The following is an 8,712-nucleotide window of genomic DNA, read 5'->3' as shown; positions in this document are numbered from 1 at the left end:
GAGCGATGTGGTGAGAGAAGCCTACTCGGGGCCCTCACCCTCTACTGTGCCGACCCCGTAAAGGCGACCGACTTGAACTGCACAGATGAGAGACTAAGAGTCAGAGGCAAAGGAGGTCATACATGTCGACAAAGGGAAACGAAACAAGAAGCGGGAGGGTATGTGGGATGGAAAGCTCCTCATGCGAAGAAAGTCCTTGGGCTTGGCCAACCTGTAGGAAGGCTGATATTGCAGTCGTGTCTGTCTGTGTGTATGTGTGTGAGCGGTGAGGCGGGTGAGCGGCGGATGTCGCCGTGGCTACGCTGTAGTGGAGGGTTCACCGTTGCCTCAAGAGCAGTTTTACTTGTCAACTGCAGTCGGCGTTTTTTTTCACGTCGAGTGCACTACAGCAGCACCCGCTGCCGCAGCGCCAGCCGCACCGCCTACCACACTCGCGGAAAAGGAAGTGGTCGTCTTCGGAGTCGGTGGTGCTCCCCCGTCACCGCCATTCTCGCTCTTTGAGCGGGCTATGAGGAGGCTCGAGAGTGTGCGTAGCGTGGAGCTCAATTTTTGCGGGAGCTGTCTGTTCTTTGAGTGCACCACTGTTATGTCGCATACGCAAGAGAGAACCTCGGCACCGTGCCGCCTCCGCAGCTTATCGAGATGGATAAGGGCCTCGAACTCGCGAATGTCAAAGCGGCGGTGCCCCTCACGGAAATTGTTGAAGATGACGAGCAGCGGAACATCGTGATAGTGGCTGGTGACCTCCTTCAGGTACTGCCGCGCTTCGTCCAGCGCTTGTCCGTTGAGAACGTCGAGAACGAACATAAGGAAGTGGACGGTGTCGATTCGGAGTGCGTAGTAGCGCCAGTTCTTTCGAAAGCTCTCTCGACCGCCAAGTTCATTCAGAGCCCACACCCACTCATCGAAGGCGACGACTTGCTGGGAGAGGCCCACCGTCGCTACCGTCGGTCTGGCGATGCCGCGCATGGAGTTGATGATAAGCGACTTGCCGGTGTTCTCAAGGCCAAAGACAAACCCCACACGCCACGCGAGACGAGCCAGGCGGGCCTCGCGCGGCAGCAACACCGTCAGCGCTACTTCTGTGACAGAGGCGAAGTCGAAGGCATCGGACGTTGTGGAGGGAGCGCGGATATGCGGCTCGCTATGGTTGCACGTCACCGCTGGTGTCACCACAGCTGACGGGGCTGATGGGCTTTCCACGGTGCGGGAAGCGGCGATGGTGCTGGCTCGCTTGCTGTTGCTCTGTAGCCGCCGTCGCGACAAGGACCGGCGCCTGTTGCCGCGCCTCGTCACCTCGGCGCCGTTCGTGGTGCCATTACTCATGACACTCAAGCTGGCCTCGTTCATGGCGCAGGGGCGGGGGCTGTGCGGATATACATTATTCTCCTCTAGAGGGTTGCCGCTGTCACTCACGTCAGCATGCACCTCCTCTTTCGCCGCTCCCGCCGGCTCGTGCGACTCTCTGTAGGATCTTTCCTGCTCCTCCTGCGGCGACGCTGGCTCCGACCCCAGCCTAGGCACTTCGTGCAGCGCCGCATCAATGTACTGCTCATTTGTTTCGTACTCGCAGAAGTCGCGCAGGAGCTGGCACGCTTGCTCAAACGTCAGCAGCGACGTTGTCTCGTCATCCACGGCGCGCACGTACATTTGGCGCAGACGCTGAAGATTGATGATGAGGACGCGCGCTACATCATGCTTGCTGGGTCGCTTGTCATCCCCGAAGGCCGAGACGAAGGCGTGGATGGCGCGTATGATGTCTTCGGAGCCGATCTTTAGATCCACCGGCGCGTGGCGCTGCGAGTCGTAGATTGCGTTCACGACTCGCTGCATCGTCAGCGGCCGAATCTCAGCGCTCCGCTCGTAGGCGACCGCTTCGCCGAAGTCGGGGTCCTGCAGCATCCCGACCGACGCGCCATCCGTGTCGCTGTCGAACTCGTCCTCCACAAGTTGGCGCCGCGGGCCTGGAATCGCGTTCTCAGGGTCGGAGAAGAAGCTCTCGCACCACGCCCCCAGCTTTGCCTCCGCCGCATACAGAAGAACGCCATGAAAACCCGTTCCCATCAGCGAGACCCGCGTCGTCTTGCTGGCGCTGCCCCGGTGGGCGTGGCCGAGAGCCGCCATCAAGCTTGGCATCGACTCCTCCTTGGTGCAGTAGAGCGTATCGGTCAGTACGCCAGCCTGCAAGTTTGGCTCAAAGACGTTCGCGTCACTGCTCACCGTATACGGCAAGAAGTTGACCACAACGGTCCCGACGCAGCTGCAGAAAGCGTTGTACAGGTAGCTGTGGTCCTCCACGTGCCCGGGGACGTCGGAGCGAGCATGACGCAGCACCTGAGCAACGTGCTGTAACCTCGACAGGCAAACATCTTTCACGTACCGCAAAAGGTGCGGCAACTCCTCCGCATTAACCGGCGTCTTCAGGCCTGCGGCGGCGCGAAAGAGGAGATCCCACATGATGACCACCTTCACCTGTTTGTGAAAGATGCCGTTCAGCTCGGTCCGCAGCACGCTGAGCTGCTGCTGCAGAAAGGCATTGTAGGCCACCTCGTAGAGCTCGTCACTTAACACATCGTTCGTCATGTGGTGCTTGCGAGGCAAGACGCGGCGGCACTTGGCCACCAGCAGGAACGCGGGCCGGCAATGCTGCTCGTACTCGGATGCGTGCAGCGTGACAATATGCGGCGGCGCAGTACCCTTCTCGACGACGCGTTTCTCCAGCTGAATGCACAACCCTGCCACATTCTCACGGATAAGCCGAATGGCAAGCGCGGCGTCGGAGCCGCCACCCGCAGCGTTATTTATCATAAGGGGGGTCGTGGGCTGGCGAGTGTGGAGGCCACTGCCTGCCACGCTCATTGCTGCAGTGCTGTTGTTGAAAATGATGCTGTCCGACTGCACGGGCATGCCAGGAGTTGTCATCTGACGTCGCTCGCTGAACGGCGATGAGCAGCCGCCGTCGCGCACTGAAGCACCAAGGAAGCCCCCCGTAAAGTTCTTGGCAGTCGCCTGTGCATTCGTGTCAGCGATCAGCCGCTCCACACGTACCACTGCATCCCTGACGCTCTGCAGAGCGCGCTTGAAGAAGGTGGCGGTCACGAATCTCTGCAGAAAGGCCTCTACCTTGGCGCTGTCGCTCACGTGCTGACCCCATTGAAACGTGATCCAACTGCTCCGCCCCGCTGGCAGCTCGAGGTAGTCCTGAATGGCAGCGCACGCCTGCGCGCATTTAGGCTCACTCTCGATCCAGCCCTCGATGACAGGATTTCGAAAGACGCTTGATTGCACCAGCCGAAACACCTCATCCGGCTGCGTCACGACAAAGCTGACCCGCTCGGACTTGACTCGGAGAAGACACACGTTTATAGTCATGGTCCGCCCTTCTGGGCTATACTTCGTTTCCTTTTGCTGGTACGGTGACTGCTCTTCCGTGATAGCGTGCACATAGAGGATGTAGCTGCGCGGCATGTCCGCTCCTTCCTCACTGAAGGAGCGCACAATCGCCGTGACGCTCACCAAGGCAATGTCGACAGCCTCGGCAACGTACTGCAGCAAGTCCTCCGGTACCTCAGCGAGCAGGCGTCCGCTGTCAATGGAGATGTTGACTCCGAGGGCTTCCGACACGGTTTTAGCACGCCGCAGCACCATCCCCAGTACGTTCTTGTGCTTGTTGATGGCGGAGTAGACATCCATTATATGCGTAATCGCCTTGGACCAGGACTCACGTTCCTCAAAGCTGCCCATGCGAAACTTGATGTCGCGCGGCCCGCGTGTCTGCACCAACATCATGAAGAAGCGGTTCTGCTTATCATCGGAGTAGATGACGTTGCGGATATCGGCGGCGCGAAACACCTCTATGGGCACGTGCTCCTGATCATTCTTGTACACCTCTAGCCAGCCGTTGCGCTCATCCACAACCCAGAAGCGCTTCTTGTAGCCTTTGAGGCTGTGCCGGCCACGACGCTCCATCTGGCATCGCAGCAGGCCCATGTGCGGCGTGGGGCCGTGCTGCGGCACCAGCTCACTCATCGTCCGCTCCATTTCTGTTGGCAGGTGTGGATAGGCTGAGAGAAAAACAGAGGAAGGCAAATGCAGATACGTCGGAGGCGCTGCTAGGAGGAGAGAAGGCGTCGCGTTGATGTGCGGCAGCGAGGACGCTAACGAGACACGGAATGCTAGCTAACGTAAAAGACGGGAAGGGGAGGGGGAGTGGTACAGAGATGCGGGGGAAGGGGGGAGGGGGCAACAAAGCGAAACAGAAAACGAAGACACACACACACAAAAAAAAAGGACATCAACAGTAGAAGGCTTTCACATACACACACACAGACAGAAGGAGGAGAGAGAGTGAGAGGGAGAGATGGGGGTGTGAAGGCGGTGATGACACAGCAAAGACACCAAAATAAAAGAAAAAAACTAAAGGAACGACGAGGAAGAGGTCTACAAGGTCAAAGCGCAGTACTTGCCCAGGAGAGAACACAGAAAGGTGCGGCAGGGGGATAAAAAAGGGGATCGTCCCTCTGGTCGCACGTTCGAAGACGCGTACAGTGGGAGAACCAGAAAGGGAGGCAGGGCTAGAAGCCACACCGCACAAACGCATGCATGTAGGCTCCTCTGACTGGGCAAACGAGCTGGAAACCACAGCACAAAGAGGTATCCGCCAGCACCTCTGTCCAGTTCTCGCTGCGGCACACACTCTGCTCGCTGCAGCGAAGAGATAAATGAACACTAACGAGTAGACTGGGGCACCTGGTGTTTTCGGGAGTGAAATGGGGAGGGACGTATACGCACTCACCCACACACACGTACACACGAGACAGTGAGGGAAGAGAGAACCAGTAAAGGTGAAGTAGTGGACACACATAAGCCCAGGCGCCTGCGACCGTTTCCTTCTCTCTCGTCCGCTGACGACGGTGGTCCTGACGCAGCGACGTTTGCCTCCATGAAAATAGCAACTGGCCCCCGCCATGTGACGGCAGGCTGTTGCGAAGCGAGCCCACAGAAGAACCAGTAAACTGAAGAGGAGCCGCTTCACATGGCCACCCACCGACAAGCGTCGGGGAACCATGGGAGCAGTGATGGTGGCTGTCGATCAATACCCGACCGAAAACAGCACGATCAAGCGGTGTCAGATTTCTTTGTGTGTGTGGGTGTGTGTGTCTCCGTATCGGTATTTAAGGAACCTCTGACCCACTCACCAGCACGTATAATGGCGGTGCAGCCACACGACGACGCTGACTCATTTGCTGCGAGCCGAGTCACTAAACAACATGGCACACCTATACGCGCACAAGTCAACACGTTCAGCAGTCGACGCAGACGCGACTGTTGAGTGTAAACTGTGGCATTAACAAACGTGCACCAGCCCATCCCCACCCCGCCATCCCTCTCTCTCTCGCCTTGGCGCTTCGGCTACGGCCGTGCCTTGAAGAGGCGTGTGCGGCGCTTCACCGGTTTCTCCATAGCTGCCGCAACAGCCTCCAGTGACCCGCCATGGGTGAGCTCAAACTTGCTCCACTCCTCGAGTAGCGGCGACAGCAGCAGCTCACCCCATTCGCGTGCCCTCTGCACGGCGTCAAACTGCGTTGTCTGCTCTGTCCAACCAAGGGACCGACGAATCGTGTGACGCTCCGCTTCAACCATTGACTTGAGGATCGCACGAAGAGCCGCTGTGGCACCCTCTTGTGCACCCTGGCCAGCCTTGATAGCACTCATTCGCTCCATATACCCCCCCACCGCCTCCACGGCCTCCGACCAGCGCGCCGTAGCAGGAGTGAGGGATGAGGGCAACGTCTTTGGCGCGGCACCAGCGAGGACACCAGAACCGCTGCCTTCACCTGCCTCAAAGTACCGCGAAAACCACGCCACCGCCTCGTGCCGGTAAGCGTTCCAGACGTCCTGCAGTAGAGTCGCGTACAAGTGCAGCAGCTCCTCCTGCAGCGTCGCCAGCTCGGCCCGAGCCGTCTCTGCGCCTGCGGCATTCCCCTTGCGCCGCGACGCCTGTCGCTGCAGAGCACGCGCGCGCCGCGCGTGGAGATGAATGCGGTGTGCCCAGGCGGTGTCCACATGACCGAGAAGGTCGTAGCGCTGCGCAAAGGACCGAACCCGTTCAGCTTCCTCATTGAAGGTACAGATGCAGGCGCCATACAGCGCGTCGGCACGGAGGATCTCCTGGTGCTGCTCCTCCAGCTTCGCGTATCGGAGCCACCACTGCACGTCGAACGGGAAGGCCTGGATGGCGTTCTGGTAATCTGTGCGTAACTCCCCCACGTACGGCGCGCATGCTTCCTCCACCTCCCGCGCCGACGGCGGCGTGGTCTCGTGTGCTGCGGCGTGCATTGCCTCGATTGCAGCGTCCCGCTGTCGCTCCTCAAACTGGATTGTCTCTTCAAAGAGACGCACATCCTTCGTAACCAACGACCCGGCGCGGAGAAGCCGGCGCGCCTGTGTGATGGCGCCCTGGCGCTCCTCCATCGCCGCCGCCTCCACCCACAGCCGCGGGCATAGGGCCGCGTCAAAGGGAAAGTTCTTGATTTCCTGCGCGAGAGTGCGCCGTGCCGCATCCACCTCGCCGTCCGTCTCACAGGCGCGTGCATACTCCATGACCAGCACAGCACGTTGCTGGGCGCTATAAGGATCGTGGGCAGGAATCTGGAGCGCGCGCTCAAGCACCTGCCGCGACGGAGAGGCGGGAGCGGCTGGAGAGGTGACAAGGGCTGTCGACGCCGGTGCAGCGTTTCCGCCCACCACCGCTTCCGGCATTTTGGTGCTTGTGCGCAGTCGACTCTCACGCTCTTGGTCGCGGTAGAGCGAGTACACCATGAGATAGGCGTCAAAGTCACTCGTATTCTTGCGGAGGCGCTCCTCGTACAACTGAATGGTGCGCAGTCGCCCTACCTGCCCAGCGTGCGCACCGTCCCCGTACAGGCGTTCAAATCGACTGTAGGACGCCAGCACCTTCTCCAATAACCGTGCGTGGTCACCCACGTGCTCGAGTGCGTTGTGGAAGGTATTGCGCGCCTGAACGACGTTGCCGGCGGCGATGTGCGCCTCCGCCAACGCAAGCGGCACGCGACACTCCTCCAGCCCCCAAAGATCCTCGTCGGGAAGTGCCTGCATGGCTGTTTCAAGTACCCTGACGGCCCGCTCGTGATCGCAGAAAACCTGCTGTTCTGTGGCTCCGTAGAGCAGCCAGCTCGCCGGTGTGTTGAAGCGCTCGACGCAGCGGCGAAGGATGTCGCGGCACCCTGCCTGGCGCCGCTGCTGCGCCTCGTAGAGGGCGGCAAGCGCGTATGCGCACGGCGGCACCGCGTCCCCGGCAAGCCATCGATGAAAGACGTCTCGCACCCGCTGGTCCTGGCCCGCTGCCTGCTCCATGGCGAGGTACTTTACCCACAAGTCCACACTCGACGGCAGCGCCGTCACGCCGCGGCTCCACACTTGGCGAGCATGTTCTGTGAACCCGTTGGACTCCTCCAGCTCCGCGTAGTCCCGCCAAAGGTTTGCATTCTCGCCGTGCACGGGAACCGCGCGCTCCATGACGGCCCGCATGCGGTCAAAGTCACGCTGCTGCGCCTCCCAACGTGCGTAGCGGATCCAGTTGCCGATCGCCTTAAACCCGCGCCGCACACTCTCCTCCAGCTCAGCGCGCCGCTTCTGGCGATACAAGGCAAGTTCCTCTCGGCTGTGAATCATCACCCGGGCCCCGGCGCCAGACTGGTTCGGGGAGTGGAACTTTTGCATCGCCACAGCGTCCCGGAAAAGCTTCTGAATGTTCACCTGCTCCTCCGCTTGACGACCGTCTCGGTACACGTCGCGGCGGCGCATGGCCGCCGCCGCGGGGCCGAGGTGGCGATTATCCTGGCGAGAGCGCTTCATGTCTGCGCCCGTCCAGCTAAACTGGGAAAAGTGCGAAGGAGAGAAACAATAAGGCAGGGGTGGAAAACGCCACCGCGCAGGTGAACACTCGGGTGCACTGTCCCTCTACGCAGGGGAGACGTGAGAAGATGAGGGCAGAAAGGAAAGCGTCAGCGACGCAAGCAAAGAGAGGCACACGTGTGCGAGGAGCGATACTGAGCCCTAAAATCAACGGCTGTGAACCAATCAAGTCGCCAACCAGATGCTGGTGACTGCAACGGCAACGGGCACCAGCAGAGCAGCCTCTCTGAGTATAGCGTAGAGACGACAAGACGGAGAGTGCAGCGCACATCCACCCACGAGTCGATCTCTTTTTTCTCTCGTTCTTGTCCAGGAAGCTAGCGGCTAAAGGGCGTGTGCAATTGCCTGTGTGTGTGTGTGTCGGTAAGCTTGTTGTTCTTGAACGCTATTAGCCACGCGCCCACCGACAAGTCCTCTAGTGTGCTCGCGTGCCTCTGCAGAAATGTATGATGCTCTGCGTTCCACTGGAGGTAGAAGGAAGAGCTGCGACCGATGTTCACTGACGCTCCCCCTGAAATGACAGACAATTCGTTTGCTTGTCTCTGTGTGGGTGTCGGCGGGTGCATGAAAGAGAGATGCAAGCAGTGTCCGTTGCACGTTGCGCAGTCAACCCGCACGCACATGCAAAGAGCAGATCATTGCCGAACGAGAATCGAGGGAAGGTGAAAGGAAACATAAGCAGTCGATGAGAGCTCGGACGTGCGCGCACATGTCTGTGTACATTTGTGTCCGAGCAGGTGGGAAAAACCGCGCCCACGAAGCATTGGCCCGTGA

The 8,712-nt window shown here is 59.8% G+C and overlaps 2 protein-coding genes across 2 annotated transcripts; both read right to left on the bottom strand.

Annotated features, from left to right (window-relative positions):
* Window positions 1-369: 369 nt before the first annotated feature.
* Window positions 370-4,041, bottom strand: LMXM_36_4290 (conserved hypothetical protein; the record flags this gene model as incomplete). The annotated part of the gene is made up of 1 exon (XM_003874738.1): window positions 370-4,041. One exon carries the CDS (start codon window positions 4,039-4,041, stop codon window positions 370-372), a length of 3,672 nt encoding a protein of 1,223 aa, XP_003874787.1.
* Window positions 4,042-5,412: 1,371 nt separating this feature from the next.
* Window positions 5,413-7,878, bottom strand: LMXM_36_4280 (conserved hypothetical protein; the record flags this gene model as incomplete). Its single annotated transcript, XM_003874737.1, has 1 exon — window positions 5,413-7,878. One exon carries the CDS (start codon window positions 7,876-7,878, stop codon window positions 5,413-5,415), a length of 2,466 nt encoding a protein of 821 aa, XP_003874786.1.
* Window positions 7,879-8,712: the final 834 nt, after the last annotated feature.

The sequence above is a fragment of the Leishmania mexicana genome, chromosome 20 (genome assembly GCF_000234665.1).
Source record: "Leishmania mexicana MHOM/GT/2001/U1103 complete genome, chromosome 20".
NCBI classification, from domain to species: domain Eukaryota; phylum Euglenozoa; class Kinetoplastea; order Trypanosomatida; family Trypanosomatidae; genus Leishmania; species Leishmania mexicana.
This window is presented reverse-complemented; position numbering and strand designations above follow the sequence as displayed.